The sequence below is a fragment of the Bos taurus genome, chromosome 28, assembly GCF_002263795.3.
Source record: "Bos taurus isolate L1 Dominette 01449 registration number 42190680 breed Hereford chromosome 28, ARS-UCD2.0, whole genome shotgun sequence".
NCBI classification, from domain to species: Eukaryota; Metazoa; Chordata; class Mammalia; order Artiodactyla; family Bovidae; genus Bos; species Bos taurus.
The window spans coordinates 9,419,375-9,437,142 of NC_037355.1; the positions used below are offsets into that span (position 1 = coordinate 9,419,375).

At 42.8% G+C, this 17,768-nt stretch overlaps 1 protein-coding gene across 2 annotated transcripts in view; it reads left to right on the forward strand.

Annotated features, from left to right (window-relative positions):
• The first annotated feature begins 1,207 nt into the window (after positions 1-1,207).
• Positions 1,208-17,768, forward strand: part of MTR (5-methyltetrahydrofolate-homocysteine methyltransferase) — a 132,314-nt gene continuing 115,753 nt past the window's right edge. The window contains exons 1-2 of one of the 2 annotated variants that reach the window (XM_010820411.4): positions 1,208-1,652; positions 16,783-16,994. In XM_010820411.4, the coding sequence (XP_010818713.1) occupies positions 1,619-1,652; positions 16,783-16,994 (246 nt within the window). In that variant the 5' untranslated portion in view covers positions 1,208-1,618. 2 annotated transcript variants of the gene reach the window in all.

Here is a 17,768-nt window from a genome sequence, read left to right on the forward strand (position 1 = left end):
TGTCCTACCCTCTAAGCCAAGGGTCCCCAAACTCTGGACCAAGGATCGGTATCCCCTGTCAGACCAGCAATGGCATTAGATTAGAAATAATGTGTACAATAAATGTAATAAGCTTGAACCACCCTGAAACCATCCCCTGCCAGCTGGGCCATCGAAAAATTGTCTTCCACAAAACTGGTTGTTGTTGTTGTTGTTCAGTCGCCAAGTCATGTCCAACTCTTTGCGGCCCCATGGACTGCAGCACGCCAGGCTCCCCTGTCCTTCACCATCTCCTGGAGTTTGCTCAGACTCATGTCTACTGAGTTGATGATATCATCCAACCATCTCATTTTACACAGCTGTCCTTTATTTTCAAATTCTCTCAAGTGCTGTTTCTTCCCATTAGTTTCTCTCTACAAAAATGGCCTTAACTTGGCACATACTTTCTCTTTAGAACTCAGCTTCTCCTTTGAAATCTTCCCCCAACACCCTTGGGGTTCTGAGTTTCTTTGGTACACTACATGTTATTATTTTTTTTTTTTTCTGTTAAATTATTATTCTTAGTCAGATTGTGAGTTCCTCCTCTTAAGAGAAAGGTGGGGATGTGATGTAGTTTGTCTGTCTTTGCATTCCCAGCGTGTAGTCTAAAGTCTGACACATAGTGTGTGCTTAATAAATGTTTATTGTCAAAAAGTGATAATTAACATGCATGTATGTACTTCAGAGTTTCCCAGCACGTTCACACGATCCTACTACTAATCCCTACAACAACCTTGTAAAATAGTAATTATCACCACCCTATCATTTCCTTTCTTATAAAGTGTAGAGTGGAGCCTGAGATTATGTTGCCCAAAGCCAGTTAACAGTAAAGCGTGACTAGTACCTGCTCTTCCAGACTTCAAGTACCAGCCTCTTGACATCGTATTAATACATTTTGAAGTCAGCGCCAACTTCGTACCAGGATTTAAATTTGGGGAGACTACTGGTGGCCACACTTTCAGACGCTGGACTGAGACGCGCAAAACCTCAGAGGGTCACCTGGGATCCTGAACTACATCTCCCAGAAATCCCGGGGGGGGGGGCGGGGGAGGGGGCGACAAAGCCTCATGTGAGTGGTTGAATCGGTCAGCCAATAGAGTCGCTACGGGCTCCTATAGACCAATCGCGGGCCTGAAGGGGCGGGACCTCCCACTGCGAGGCCGGATTGCGCGCAGAATAACAGTTTTCTGAGTTACCCAAACCCACCGGGGACTGCCAGCCGTGGCCCCGCGCCTCGGTCGCCACGTCGTCCTCCTCTTCGGGTCAGGCCCGCGTCCTCCTGTCGACTCAGCCTCCGGTCGCGCTGGTTTAGCCGCCAGGCCTTTGCCGAGGACAGGCCAGGTGACCGAGAAGAAAGCACGTGTCTGAGCAGCGGTCTGGGCCGGGCGCCTCCTGTCAGCGCCGCGCGGCGCTCTGGCCCTGACGGAAGCCCCGCTGTCGGGTCTGGTTGCGGGGAGGCCCCTCAGTGTCCTTGGGACCCCGACCTTCTGTGAACTACTGGCCCGGCGCTGGCTGGCGTGGCTCTGGGCCGTCACGTGTGGAGGGTGCGTCTTTTCTGCCGCGTCCCCCGGCCGGAGGAGGAGAAAGAAGACTCCGGAGCATGGCCCCCACGCTCCAGGACCTGACGCCATCTGGTAACGCAGCGACCCGCTCTCCGCGCTTCGGTGCTTTAATACCTCCTAATCTCTAGGGTGATTCAGTTACCACCCGGAGACACCTTGTTAGCTTTCCCTGGGGGCGGGCGGCGCCTCTGAACGTGCGAACCCTGAGGTCCCGTGTTTTCTCGCTGCCTGCGTTCCTTCTCTCCCGACCCACCCGGCTTCCTCTCAAGGTAGACAAACCATCAAATCCATAAAGCACGCCCCGACACGTGCCCCCGAAACATATTCTGAGCGCCAGGGTAACTAAACTTTTCAGTTTGATGTACCGTATTCCGTCCGGGCCTTATAGAAGTTTTGCATGATTGAACGTTCTTATTCAATATGTTTATTGAGCATCTAAGCCAAAGAAGGTTCAGGTGCTGAGAAATAAGGAAGCCCAGAAAGCTATTTGCAACTGCATTGAACTTTTATTTCTCCACTTCGAGGTAACAACAGTAGTTCTGTCAACTCTAGTGTGTGTAAAATCGCTATGTTAGAATAGATTAGTGGGTACTCAGTAGGTTGGGGTAAGGGGTAATAATTCCAGGTGATTTTGATGTTGGTGACTCTCACATTAACAATGAGGAAAAAGAAAACTAACACAATAACTAAGTATATCAATATTTTCAGTTTTAAAATGAGCTCTAGGTCTTTAATGCCCTCCCTGATTGTAATTTGTGAACAAATACACCTATTAAAACTTGTGAGGTATGAAGTAGCAAGTGAAGAAACAAGAGAATCAGTAACAAGGACATAACAGTAGATGTGACAGATAAGGATCTTCAGCTCAGGAATTCCATAACTGAAATTTTTCAGAGGTAAGCTAGTGACCCTTTGATTCTAAGGTCCTGATAAATGGGACCATTAGAATTATTCATGAAACAGGTGGATATGTGACTAAGAAACATTTTATCACTGTTGCTGTAAAGTGAGACCTATATCTCCCACAGGGATATCATTTATTTATTTGAACAGTATTTTTTACTGATGACCTCTGACCTTCCTTTTCCCATGTAATTTAAAAAAATGAAGTATGTGATTTCTCTTTTATCTGAATGTATCTGGAGCAAAAACCCCTGAAGATTTAGAATAGTTTAAATAGTGATCTTTTTACAGCAGATGAAAGGAAAATTGTTAAGTGTTTGAATCTAGCTCTGGAGAAGGAAATGGCAACCCACTCTAGTGTTCTTGCCTGGAGAATCCCAGGGACGGAGGAGCCTAGTGGGCTGCCATCTATGGGGTCGCACAGAGTCGGACATGACTGAAGCAGCAGCAGCAGCAGCAGTTACATGTTTCTAATTCTTCCCGGTCTTATTAAAATCAAAGGAGAAATAGTATGCTATTTCAGAAGTGGAATATTGCACAAGCAAAGACATGTCTACAAAATGTAGCACGTTGGTGCAAACTAGAAGTTAGAGATTCAGAAATGAAGTGTCTTGCAAGGGACTTATGAGGAGAAGGGGACAACAGAAGATGAGGTGGCTGGATGGCATCACCGACTCGATGGACATGAGTTTGGGTGAACTCCGGGAGTTGGTGATGGACAGGGAGGCCTGGCGTGCTGCGATTCATGGGGTCGCAAAGAGTCGGACATGACTGAGCGACTGAACTGAACTGAAGATAGTCTTTAATATAGTCAAGTCAGGAAAGTGCTGAGAAGTGTTGGGATCATTTGTTTATAATGCAAAATTCTTTTCCTTGCTCTGTGTTTTCCCCAGTTAGTGCAGTGGATGTGGGAGTCCTAAGTAAATCAGAGCTACATGGGATCATTCTGTCTATAGAGTAACTGTGTTGTTGACAGTAATTTATTACTTAAAATCATGTGTATTTGGGGTTTATTGGTTTATGCCATCATCTTGTCTTTAGGATGGTTCTTGTCTTAAAGAACCATTATTTAGGATGGTTCTTAAGGGTGATACTGACTTACCCACCTCAACATCTAATTGGTCCTTTAACCAGTTAATACCATGTTTGTTTACTCTTTGGAGCATTTACTATGAATCATGGTATCATTACTGGGAAATAAAACATTAATGGGTAGAAAAAAAATCACCCAAGTAAAGTACATTGACTAGGTCCTCTCAAGCTGGGAAAACGTTGTGATCTCTTAGGCTTACTGGACAAGGACATTCCTTGTGTCTTTCTCTTTTAGACTGTGTTATTTATATATATCATCCCAGGTGGTACCTGCAATGCAGGAGACTCGGGTTCTATCCCTGGGTCGGGAAGATCCCCTGGAGAAGGGCATGGCAACCTACTCCAGTATTCTTGCCTGCGGAATCCTATGGACAGAGGAGCCTGGCGGGCTACAGTCCATAGAGTCGCAAAGAGTTGAACAGGACTAGAGCCGGAGAAGGCAATGGCACCCCACTCCAGTACTCTTGCCTGGAAAATCCCATGGACAGAGGAGCCTGGTAGGCTGCAGTCCATGAGGTTGCCAAGAGTCGGACACGACTGAGCGACTTCACTTTCACTTTTCACTTTCATGCATTGGAAAAGGAAATGGCAACCCACTCCAGTACTCTTGCCTGGAAAATCCCATGGACAGAGGAGCCTGGTAGGCTGCAGTCCATGAGGTTGCCAAGAGTCGGACACGACTGAGTGACTTCACTAGTTAGCCATTTCTGACTTCCTCACTCAATCAATAGAGCAATACAGTGGTAAATCTGGCTACCACTCAGTAGTATTCCACACACGAGCATCCTGCACATTTGACTTTGCCATTTCCCAGGGTTGTCTCCAATTTGCGACTTCTTTAATATCCTCTGATATGTTCTCTATGCATCAGTGGAGCCTTTGTTTGGGAAATACACTCAGGAGTGAGACTGTTGAGTTTTCCACATGCTTAATTTTACTGACTCCTGCTAGGTTGCTCTCCAGAATGACTGTATCTGTCTACGTTCCAAAAAGCAAGGGTTCTGATTTTCTTTGGTATTATCCAATCTTCTAATTACTGCCCATCCATTGCATATATATTGGTTTTGTCTTGTTTTAATTCATGTCTCTCCGATGGCTTACAGTTGGAGCATTTCTTCATATATTGTTGAGTATTCAGTTTTTCCCTCCCTTGATTTGCCTATTCACATCTTTTGCCCATTTTTCTGTTTAATTTCTTATTGATTTGCAGGAGCTCCTGGTATGTTATAGATTTTAGTCTCTTTCAGGTTTGTTTTTTTTTCCTTCCTTTGGCTGTGCTGTGTGGTTTACAGGATCTTAATTCCCTGACCAGGGATCTAACCCTGGGCCCCAGCAGTGAAAGCGCAGAGTCCTAAACACTGGACCGCCAGGGAAGTCCCAGTACCTTTCAGTTTGACATTGCAGAATCTTCCTTCAGTTGATAATCTGTTTATTACTTTTGTCAGTGGTGACTTTCATTTGACAGAAATCCTTTGTTTTTATGTAATCAAATTTACTTTAAAAAAAAATTATAGGTTGAGCTATTTAAGTCTTTAGATGTCTTGCCATGTGCTAAGTGAGGAGATATTCTATATCTTACTTTCCTTATTTTGTAATATCTTGTAGTATATAATAATATTTGATAGGCCAAGTAATCTCTTTCTACTTTTTTAAAGTTAAGTTAGTTCTTTTTGGGCTTTTAGTCTTGCACATAAATTACAGAGTTAAGTTGGTCAAGCTTCTTATTTAAAAAATTACATGTTTTGTTTAGAGTTTTTTAAAAAACCTTTTGTCTCTTATATATATGATAACTCAAGCTATCAGGATTTGTGTGGGGATGGGGTTGTTTTATGGTAAATGGTGAACTATCTTAAAGATTGAAAACAATTTATATTTCTGATTTGAAAAGTGAATACATTAGAGGCCTCTTGGGAAAATGCTTAGCCCTTTTTTGAAAATAGGCCAAGTAGGGGCACACTCCGCTGTCAGATTTGCAGTGAGTAGAGAAAGGCCAAACCAGCTCTGATGAAGGAGACCAGGGTGCACGGAGGGAGGGCATTTCTTTTGTTGTTATGTTAACTTTCCTTTCTTATTTCTATCTCCTTAAACTCTTGTGTACTTGGTCAGTGGAGGAGAAAGAAGTACATGTAAATCATATGGTATTTACTGATCATTTTGGTTGATGGTGATGGTTTTAGTTGCTAAGTCCTGTCTGATTCTTGAGACCCCACAGACTGTAGCCCATCAGGATCCTCTGTCCATGGGATTTTTCAGGCAAGCATACTGGAGTGAGCTGCCATTTTCTTCTGCAGGGGATCTTCCTGACCCAGGGATTGAACCCCAGTCTCCTGCATTGCAGGTGGATTCTTGACCGACTGATCTACCTTCCTGATAAACTACTGGCCATTTTACTGATGCCAAAAGACATATTTCTTTGTAGAAAAAACTGGGATTTTTTTTTCCTCAAAGGTTTGAATACCTTTTTATTTTTTAAGACTTTTTTTCAATGTGGACCATTTTTGTTTTTGTAATTTATTTTTTAATTGGAGAAGATTGTTTAACAATGTTGTGTTGATTTCTGCCATACAACAAGAATCAGCCATCAGTTCAGTTCAGTTCAGTCGCTCAGTCGTATCCAACTCTTCGTGACCCCATGAATCGCAGCACGCCAGGCCTCCCTGTCCATCACCAACTCCCGGAGATCACTCAGACTCACATCCATCGAGTCAGTGATGCCATCCAGCCATCTCATGCTCTGGCGTCCCCTTCTCCTCCTGCCCCCAATCCCTCCCAGCATCGGAGTCTTTTCCATTGAGTCAACTCTTCGCATGAGGTGGCCAAAGTACTGGAGTTTCAGCTTTAGCATCATTCCTTCCAAAGAAATCCCAGGGCTGATCTCCTTCAGAATGGACTGGTTGGATCTCCTTGCAGTCCAAGGGACTCTCAAGAGTCTTCTCCAACACCACAGTTCAAAAGCATCAATTCTTCAGCGCTCAGCCTTCTTCACAGTCCAACTCTCACATCCATACATGACCACTGGAAAAACCATAGCCTTGACTAGACGGACCTTTGTTGGCAAAGTAATGTCTCTGCTTTTCAATATGCTATCTAGGTTGGTCATAACTTTCCTTCCAAGGAGTAAGTGTCTTTTAACTTCATGGCTGCAATCACCATCTGCAGTGATTTTGGAGCCCCCCAAAATAAAGTCTGACACTGTTTCCACTGTTTCCCCATCTATTTCCCATGAAGTGATGGGACCGGATGCCATGATCTTTGTTTTCTGAATGTTGAGCTTTAAGCCAGCTTTTTCACTCTCCACTTTCACCTTCATCAAGAGGCTTTTTAGTTCCTCTTCACTTTCTGCCATAAGGGTGGTGTCATCTGCATATCTGAGGTTATTGATATTTCTCCTGGCAATCTTGATTCCAGCTTGTGTTTCTTCCAGTCCAGCGTTTCTCATGATGTACTCTGCATAGAAGTTAAATAAGCAGGATGACAATATACAGCCTTGACGTACTCCTTTTCCTATTTGGAACCAGTCTGTTGTTCCATGTCCAGTTCTAAGTGTTGCTTCCTGACCTGCATATAGGTTTCTCAAGAGGCAGGTCAGGTGGTCTAGTATGCCCATCTCTTTCAGAATTTCCCACAGTTTATTGTGATCCACACAGTCAAAGGCTTTGGCATAGTCAATAAAGCAGAAATAGATGTTTTTCTGGAACTCTCTTGCTTTTCCCATGATCCAGTGGATGTTGGCAATTTGATCTCTGGTTCCTCTGCCTTTTCTAAAACCAGTTTGAATATCAGGAAGTTCACAGTTCACATATTGCTGAAGCCTGGCTTGGAGAATTTTGAGCATTACTTTGCTAGTATGTGCTGCTGCTGCTAAGTCACTTCAGTTGTGTCCGACTCTGTGCGACCCCATAGACGGCAGCCCACCAGCCTCCCCTGTCCCTGGGATTCTCAAGGCATGAACACTGGAGTGGGTTGCCATTTCCTTCTCCAGTGCATAAGAGTGAAAAGTGAAAGTGAAGTCGCTCAGTCATGTCCGACTCTCAGCGACCCCATGGACTGTAGCCCACCAGGCTCCTCCATCCATGGGATTTTCCAGGCAAGAGTCCTGGAGTGGGATGCCATTGCCTTCTCCGTGCTAGTATGTGAGATGAGTGCAATTGTGTGGTAGTTTGAGCATTCTTTGGCATTTCCTTTCTTTGTGATTGGAATGAAAACTGACCTTTTCCAGTCCTGTGGCTACTGCTGAGTTTGCCACATTTGCTGGCGTATTGAGTGCAGCACTTTCACAGCATCATCTTTCAGGATTTGAAATAGCTCAACTGGAATTCCATCACCTGCACTTGCTTTGTTTGTAGTGATGCTTTCTAAGGCCATTGTGATTATCTTGGTTGTGAAGATCTTTTTTGTACAGTTCTTCTGTGTATTCTTGCCACCTCTTCTTGATATCTTCTGCTTCTGTTAGGTCCATACCATTTCTATTCTTTATTGAGCCCATCTTTGCATGAAATGTCCCCTTGGTGTCTCTAATTTTCTTGAAGAGAGAATCAGCCATAATTATACATATATCCTCTCCCTCTTAAAGTCTCCCTCCTGCCCGCCTCCCCCACCCCTCTAAGTCATCACAGAGCGCCAGGCTGGGCTCCTTGTGTTATAAAGCAGCTTCTGTTTTACACTTTATTGTTGTTCAGTCACCAAGTTGTGTCCAACTCTTTGCAACCCCGTGGACTGTAGCACGCCTGGCCTCCCTGTCCCTCACCATCTCCCGCAATTTGCACAAGTTTATGTCCATTTAATTGGTGATACTGTATATATGTTGATGCTGCTTTCTCCATCCATTTGCTCTCTCCTTTTCCCACTGAGTCCACAAGTCCACTCTCTGTATCTGCATCTCCATTCCTTCCCTGCAGATAGGTTCATCAATCCTATTTTTCTAGAGTCCATATATAAGTGTTAAAAATGATATTTGTTTTTCTCTTTCTGACTTGACATTACTGTTTTAATAGGTTCTAGCTTCATCCACCTCACTAGAACTGACTCAAATTCATTCTTTTTTATGGCTGAGAAATATCCCATTGTTATTTATGTACCACATCTTTATTCATCTGTGGATGGACACCTAGACTGATTCCATGTCCTGGCTATTGGAAATAGTGCAGCAATGAACACTGGGGTACATGTGTCTCTTAGAATTGTGGTTTTTCTCAGGGTCTACGCACAGTAGTGGGATTGCTGGATCATATGGTAGTTTTATTCCTAGTTTTAAAAGGAATCTCCATACTGTTCTCCATAGTGCCTGCTTCAATTTACATTCCTACCAACAGTGGAGGAGGGTTCCCTTTTCTCTACATCCTCTGTAATTTTTATTGTTTGTAGATTTTTTTTGATGACGGCCATTCTGACTGGTGTAAGGCGATACCTCATTGTAGTTTTGATTTAGATTTTTCTAATAACTAATGATATTGGGCATCTTTTCATGTGTTTATTGGCCACCTGTATGTCTTCTTTGGAGAAATGCCTGTTCAGGTCTTTTGCTCATTTTTTGACTGGGCTGTTTGTTTTTCTGATATTATATTGAGCTGTATGAGCTGTTTATATATTTGGGAGATTAATCCTTGTCAGTTGTTTCATTTGCAGTTATTTTCTCCCATTCTCACTGTTGTCTTTTCATCTTGTTTATGGTTTCCTTTGCTGTGCAAAAGCCTTTAAGTTTAATTAGGCCCCATTTGTTTATTTTTATTTTTATTACTCTCGGAGGTGAGTCAAAGAGGATCTTGCTGTGATTTATGTCTAAGAGTATACTGCCTATGTTTTTCTCAAAGAGGTTTACAGTTTCTGGGCTTACATTTATTTAAGTCTTTAATCCATTTTGAGTTTATTTTTGTGCATGGTGTTATGAAATGTGCTAGTTTTATTCTTTTACATGTAGCAGTCCAGTTTTCTCAGCACCACTTATTGAAGAGGCTGTCTTTTCTCCATTGTATATTCTTTTATTCTTCCTCCTTTGTCAAAGACAAGGTACCATAGGTGCATGGGTTTACCTCTGGGCTTTTTATCTGATTCTGTTGGTCTATATTTGGTGTCTGTGCCAGTACCATACTGTCTTGATGACTGTAGCTTTGTGGTACAGTGTGAAGTCAGGAAGGTTGATTCTTCCATCTCTCTTTTTCTTTCTCAAGATTGCTTTGGCTATTTGAGGTCTTTTGTGTTTCCATACACATTGTGAAATTGTTCTAGCTCTGAAAAATACCATTGATAGTTGATAGAGATTTCAGTGAATCTGTAGATTGTTTTGGTGGTATGATTATTTTCACAAAATTGATTCTTCCAATCCAAGAACATAGTATATCTCTCCATCTGTCTTGTGTCATCTTTGATTTCTTTCATTAGTGTCTTATAGTTTTCTGCATACAGGTCTTTTGTTTCTTTAGATAGGTTTATTCCTAGGTATTTTTTTTTTATTTTTTTTTATTCCTAGGTATTTTATTCTTTTTGTTGCATCTGTGAATGGGATTGTTTCCTTAATTTGAGATTTTCCATTGTTAGTAAATAAGAATGCAGGGATTTTTGTATATTAAGTTTAGATCCTGTGACTTCACTATTTTCATTGATTAATTCTAGTAATGTTCTGGTGGCATCTTTAGGATTTTCTATGTATAATATTCCAAATCCTGAAAGATGATGCTGTGCAAGTGCTGCACTCAATATGCCAGCAAATTTGGAAAACTCAGCAGTGGCCACAGGACTGGAAAAGGTCAGTTTTCATTCCAATCCCAAAGAAAGGCAATGCCAAAGAATGCTCAAACGACCGCACAATTGCACTCATCTCACACGCTAGTAAAGTAATGCTCAAAATTCTCCAAGCCAGGCTTCAGTAATACGTGAACCGTGAACTTCCTGATGTTCAAGCTGGTTTTAGAAAAGGCAGAGGAACCAGAGATCAAATTGCCAACATCCGCTGGATCATGGAAAAAGCAAAAGAGTTCCAGAAAAACATCTATTTCTGCTTTATTGACTATGCCAAAGCCTTTGACTGTGTGGATCACAATAAACTGTGGAAAATTCTGAAAGAGATGGGAATACCAGACCACCTGACCTGCCTCTTGAGAAATCTGTATGTAGGTCAGGAAGCAAGAGTTAGAACTGGACATGGAACAACAGACTGGTTCCAAATAGGAAAAGGAGTACGTCAAGGCTGTATATTGTCATCCTGCTTATTTAACTTCTATACAGAGTACATCATGAGAAACGCTGGACTGGAAGAAGCACAAGCTGGAATCAAGATTGCCGCGAGAAATATCAATAACCTCAGATATGCAGATGACACCACCCTTATAGCAGAAAGTAAAGAGGAACTCAAAAGCCTCTTGATGAAGGTGAAAGTGGAGAGTGAAAAAGTTGGCTTAAAGCTCAACATTCAGAAAACAAAGATCATGGCATCCAGTCCCATCACTTCATGGCAAATAGATGGGGAAACAGTGGAAACAGTGTCAGACTTTATTTTGGGGGGCTCCAAAATCACTGCAGATGGTGACTGCAGCCATGAAATTAAAAGACACTTACTCCTTGGAAGGAAAGTTATGACCAACCTAGATAGCATATTGAAAAGCAGAGACATTACTTTGCCAACAAAGGTCCGTCTAGTCAAGGCTATGGTTTTTCCAGTGGTCATGTATGGATGTGAGAGTTGGACTGTGAAGAAGGCTGAGCGCTGAAGAATTGATGCTTTTGAACTGTGGTGTTGGAGAAGACTCTTGAGAGTCCCTTGGACTGCAAGGAGATCCAACCAGTCCATTCTGAAGGAGATCAGCCCTGGGATTTCTTTGGAAGGAATGATGCTAAAGCTGAAACTCCAGTACTTTGGCCGCCTTATGTGAAGAGTTGACTCAATGGAAAAGACTCTGATGCTGGGAGGGATTGGGGCCAAGAGGGGAAGGGGACGACAGGATGAGATGGCTGGATGGCATCACTGACTCGATGGACATGAGTCTGAGTGATCTCCGGGAGTTGGTGATGGACAGGGAGGCCTGGCGTGCTGCGATTCATGGGGTCGCAAAGAGTCGGACACGACTGAGCGACTGATCTGATCTGATCTTATGTATAATATTATGTCATCTGCAAACATTGAGGGTTTTACCTCTTATTTTTCTTCTGGATTCCTTTTATTTCTTTTTATTCTCTGCCATGGCTCTGTTTTCCAAAACTATGTTGAATAATAGTGGCAAGAGTGGGCACTTTTTTTGATGTGGACCATTATTAAAGTCTTTATTGAATTTGTTACAGTATTGTTTCTATTTTATGTTTTGTTTTCTTGGCTCTGAGGCACATGGGATCTTAGCTCCCCAGTTCAGTTCAGTTCAGTTCAGTCTCAGTCGTGTCCAGCTCTTTGGGACCCCATGAATCGCAGCACGCCAGGCCTCCCTGTCCATCACCAACTCCTGAAGTTCACTCAGACTCACGTCCATCGAGTCAGTGATGCCATCCAGCCATCTCATCCTGTCGTCCCCTTCTCCTCCTGCCCCCAATCCCTCCCAGCATCAGAGTCTTTTCCAATGAGTCAACTCTTCGCATGAGGTGGCCAAAGTACTGGAGTTTCAGCTTTAGCATCATTCCTTCCAAAGAAATCCCAGGGCTGATCTCCTTCAGAATGGACTGGTTGGATCTCCTTGCAGTCCAAGGAACTCTCAGGAGTCTTCTGCAACACTACAGTTCAAAAGCATCAATTCTTCAGCGCTCAGCCTTCTTTACAGTCCAACTCTCACATCCATACATGAGCACTGGAAAAACCATAGCCTTGACTAGACGGACCTTTGTTGGCAAAGTAATGTCTCTGCTTTTCAATATGCTATCTAGGTTGGTCATAACTTTCCTTCCACGGAGTAAGTGTCTTTTAATTTCATGGCTGCAGTCACCATCTGCAGTGATTTTGGAGCCCAGAAAAATGAAGTCTGACACTGTTTCCACTGTTTCCCCATCTATTTGCCATGAAGTGATGGGACCGTATGCCATGATCTTTGTTTTCTGAATGTTGAGCTTTAAGCCAACTTTTTCACTCTCCACTTTCACCTTCATCAAGAGGCTTTTTAGTTCCTCTTCACTTTCTGCTATAAGGGTGGTGTCATCTGCATATCTGAGGTTATTGATATTTCTCGCAGCAATCTTGATTCCAGCTTGTGCTTCTTCCAGTCCAGCGTTTCTCATGATGTACTCTGCATAGAAGTTAAATAAGCAGGATGACAATATACAGCCTTGACATACTCCTTTTCCTATTTGGAACCAGTCTGTTGTTCCATGTCCAGTTCTAACTCTTGCTTCCTGACCTGCATACAGATTTCTCAAGAGGCAGGTCCAGTGGTCTGGTATTCCCATCTCTTTCAGAATTTTCCACAGTTTATTGTGATCCACACAGTCAAAGGCTTTGGCATAGTCAATAAAGCAGAAATAGATGTTTTTCTGGAACTCTTTTGCTTTTTCCATGATCCAGCGGATGTTGGCAATTTGATCTCTGGTTCCTCTGCCTTTTCTAAAACCAGCTTGAACATCAGGAAGTTCACGGTTCACGTATTACTGAAGCCTGGCTTGGAGAATTTTGAGCATTACTTTACTAGCGTGTGAGATGAGTGCAATTGTGCGGTTGTTTGAGCATTCTTTGGCATTGCCTTTTTTTGGGATTGGAATGAAAACTGACCTTTTCCAGTCCTGTGGCAACTGCTGAGTTTTCCAAATTTGCTGGCATATTGAGTACAGCACTTTCACAGCATCATCTTTCAGGATTTAGAATAGCTCAACTGGAATTCCATCACCTCCACTAGCTCCCCAACCAGGGGTCAAACCTGTGCCTCCTTTGTTGGAAGGCGAAGTCTTAACCATAGGACTACCAGGGAAGTCCCTTGAATACCTTGGATAGCCAACAGGGACTATTGTATAGCAGATGGAACTCTGCTCAGTGTTATGTTCCAGGGGAGGGAGGTTTGGGGGAGAATGCTCACATGTATATGTATGGGGGAGTCCCTTTGCTGTTCTCCTGAAACTACCACAACATTGTTAATTGGCTATACACCATTACAAAATAAAATGTTTAAAGTTTGGGGAAAAACCTTTGATTGCATGCAGGCACGCATGAGCTACTCCCTCCTCCAGCGCCCCTTCACCACGCCCACACACCCTGTTCCTACCCACTGGGTGATTCATCACACATGCCCTCATTTTAGGAAGAGTTGCAGCTACATTCTTTGAAAAAGACAGGAATTCAATTGAGCATATAGGTTAAAGTTTTTAATCTTTCTTTTTATTCCCCATCTGAAAGGATCTCCATGTAGATATTTTTGCTGATTATTGTGTTTGCTCTGCCACATTCAAGTTCATCTCTAAATCTGTAAACATGCTATTCCTGCCTCCTGCCCCAACTTGAACAGAACTGAGAGCTTCAGGCTTCTGTGATCCTTTTTCTTAACCCACTGGACTTGTAGAGTATAGAAAGCAACCTTTAGAGTTTCAATCCTAGCTCTACTTTTTATTAGCTATGCAATAATAATGACATAATAGGAGTTGCAAACATTTATGGGGTGATTATGCCAAGGTTATATGTCTCATGACTTTTATGATATGAGAGTTCCAGTCGTTAGCATCTGGAATATGCCTTCAAATGCATCATCTCGTTCTGTTGTCACATGTCCTGTGATAAGGCAAAACACAGCCTGTCCAAAACCCCATAGCTACTTTTGAGAGCTGGGACTAAAACCCAGATTTCTTGGCTTTTTTCATCCTGTCCCCATTAGCTTAATCATATCAAATTCTGAGTGTTTCTTAGCTGAAGGAGAGCCACATCATGGGGTGTCTAAGTTAATGCCATCCCTGAATTGCCTTTGTTGACATTAATTGGAAATGACCAAACCACTGCCCGGTTGCCTACCAGTCTTTCTGTTATACATGTCTCAGTAAGCCCTGCCTTTTCTTCACACTTTCAGGAAGTGGTTTTTTTTCCTTTGGTGCTTGAAGTACTACTGCTCGGATTTTTGGATCTTAACTTTGTTCCTCTTTCAGTTTTCTTACCCTTATTAGCTCAATAAACAAAATTAGCCAGTTTTTGAAAGGAATAGTAAACCCTGAAATAAACATAATGCCCTTTGAGAAAGAAACCAGATGCCCACCAGTTTACAGGTTGCTGGCACAACCTTTCGGAAGCCTATTAAGGACTCGTTCGGTCACAATAGCTGTATAGCCACCGTCCATCCCGTTTCTTTATAGAGTACCTAAGACTCTGGACAGTAAGGTCTGGGTTACATTTGCACCACTGCCAGTTTACAAATATTCATACATTACTGGTTTGGGGTTTAAATACCTTCTCTTGTCATCTTTCCTCACTGTTTTGCTGTGTCGGTTTAGGAAATACTTACTGAACACTTAAGTGCTGGATACTGTCCTTGGTATTGCTAGGGATACAGATGAGTTGGCCTAATCCCAGTCTTCCTCCAAGAGGCTCAAAGAGCTTAGAGCCAGCTGCATTTTACTCCAGCTTTTCTCCCCTCTCAGGGAGCACAGAAGTACATGTTGACTAGAGCAGTGGGTGTCATTTAGTTTGTTTTGAATAACTTGTAGTAAGTTTGGTAGGCAGTAGGGAATTGTTGAAGGTTGGAAGCATTGGAAGCATTGGAAGCAACTGGTTTAAACATGCTTTTTAGGAAGATGAATCTGGTGCATAGGATGGATTGGAACATAGGGTGACCAGGTATAGTCACCCCAGTGGTTGAGATGACAGTTTGTATGACACTTGATTTTTTTTTTTTTTAACAAAGCATCTTTGTATCTGATTTCCTTTAACCCATAAGACAATTCCGTGAAGTTGGGGTGAGCAGGCATTGTCTTTCTTAGTTTTCATGGATGCAAACTGAAGCTCACAGAGGACCTATGATGGCTGAATGTGTGGTAATGACTTGAGGAAAGGGTTGGCACTGGGATGGAAGGTGGGCCCAATATGGATGGCATTTTGGATGCCAGAGCTATAGGGCTTGAGATCTGAGTAGATATGATTATCAAGGAGAATGAGGAGTCACGTAACACTGAGGTTGTCAGGTCAGTTTTCTGCAAAGGGTGATGCATTCAGAAAAATAGAGAAATCAGACAGGGAATGTGGTAAGTTTGGTTTTGGACAGTAGATTGAGGGGCAGGCTGTAACAAGTGGACAGCTTGGAATCTGAGTCTGAGATTGGAGCCCATTGTTTTTGATAATTAGAAGACCATGTGTGACTTTAGGGAGTGATTTCAGTAGTGTGGTGGAGGAAGAAGCCACAGCATGAAGATAGGTTGAGGTAGAATTGCTGGAGGTGGGAAGGGGTAAACGGGAAGGACAGTGGGAGGTGTGGGTGGAAGTGATCACATGTTCTTCTTTAGGTGCAGAGGGAACCAAGCTACAAGAGGATTTTGTGGTGTGTGTGGGGGGGGTGAATTTGGGGAGCTCCCCAAAGAAGACTCTTGTACAGGATTAGGTGAAATCACCTCTGAGTTAAAAGGATGAGAAGGATTTTGTGCTAAAGGCAAGCAGAGGTCTGGGACAGCAGGTATGAGAAGTGTTGTTGAGGGAGCTGAGAAAAGGTGAACCAAAGAAGAGGCTCAAAGTTAGGAATTGCGAGGATTCCAATCAGCATGGTTTTGTGGCTTTCCAGTAGTTCTTGGAGACCAGAAAATAGGATTGGAAGGAGTATGCATTAGGGCTTTTCAAGACTGGGTAGCCTGTCATGAGTTCTGGTGGTAGTGGAAGAGACTGTCAGACTTAACAGTCTAAATGGCAGTTTGGAATTATTGATGGCTTTCGGTTATCAAACCAAATCTTATGTCTTATTCTGGGCACATGCACAGAGCCAACGGGGGGGGGAGTCCTGCAGACCTCCAGCAGCTGGCCTGGGCTTGTAGCAATTGGCTCTCTGCTGTCTGTTGTGCTCATCTTTGAAACAGGAATAACTACAGCCTACGTTAACCTTGATGTAGTGCTATACCAGTGATTCTGTGCTGTGTACAACCTCTTGTTTCATTAAGCATTGTTGTAACTTAATGAAAACATTTTGGGGCAGCCTTTTTCAAAGTCTGCAGGATTGAGAGAATATATCTATGAGCCCAATTTACTCCCTGTTGTGAATTATTTTAATTTAGTCTGCAATCTCTCTCCACACCTATTTTTCCCCTTTCATTTTGGAAACTCACATTTTCACTTTCTTTAAAGCAGGGATGAAGAAGACCCTGCAAGATGAGATTGAAGCTATCCTGCAGGAGAGGATTATGGTGCTTGATGGAGGGATGGGGACCATGATCCAGCAGCACAAGCTGAGTGAAGAAGACTTCCGAGGACAAGAATTTAAAGATCATGCCAGGCCCCTGAAAGGCAACAATGACATTTTAAGTATAACTCAGCCCAGTGTCATTTACCAAATCCATAAGGTAAAGCTTCCTTGAGTTCTTATATTTTTATCTATCATTCTGCAAGTCCTTTGGTGTCCTGAGGGCAGACCACTGTGCTAAGTGCTCTGGGGGAGACAGAGAAAGGGGTGATTTATTCAGAAAGAGGTGGCTTATTCAGAAAGCAGGTTTCAGTTCAGTTTGGCTGCTCAGTCATCTTGGCAACCCCATGGACGGCAGCATGCCAGGCTTCTCTGTCTATCACCAACTCCTAGAGTTGCTTAGACTCATGTCCATAGAGTCGGTGATGCCATCCAACCATCTCATCCTCTGTTGTCCCCTTCTCCTCCTGCTTTCAGTCTTTCCCAGCATCAGGGTCTTTTCCAGTGAGTCAGTTCTTCACATCAGGTGACCAAAGTATTGGAGCTTCAGCTTTAGCATCAGTCCTTCCAATGAATATTCAGGCCTGATTTCCTTTGGGGCACCTAATTCACTACAGCAGCCCCAGTGATGTGAAACTGAAAGGTAATTGTTATTCTCATTCTGTAGATTTGAAAACTGAGCATCTCAGAGGTTAAATAACTCGTGATACAGAGGATCACTGACTTGAAATCCCATGTTTTTTCATCTCATTTTTCTGTCTAGCTAGCCAACATAAATAGATCAGAAGCAGGTAACTGGGTATTGCTAGACTTTTAAAAATAAACATAAAACTAAATTGTTTTATAGGTTATCATAGGAATTTTGTAGAACTATGGCTAAAAGAAATAAGTTGATTTAATCTGTTTTTTTGGTCTGGATTCAATTTGAAGGACA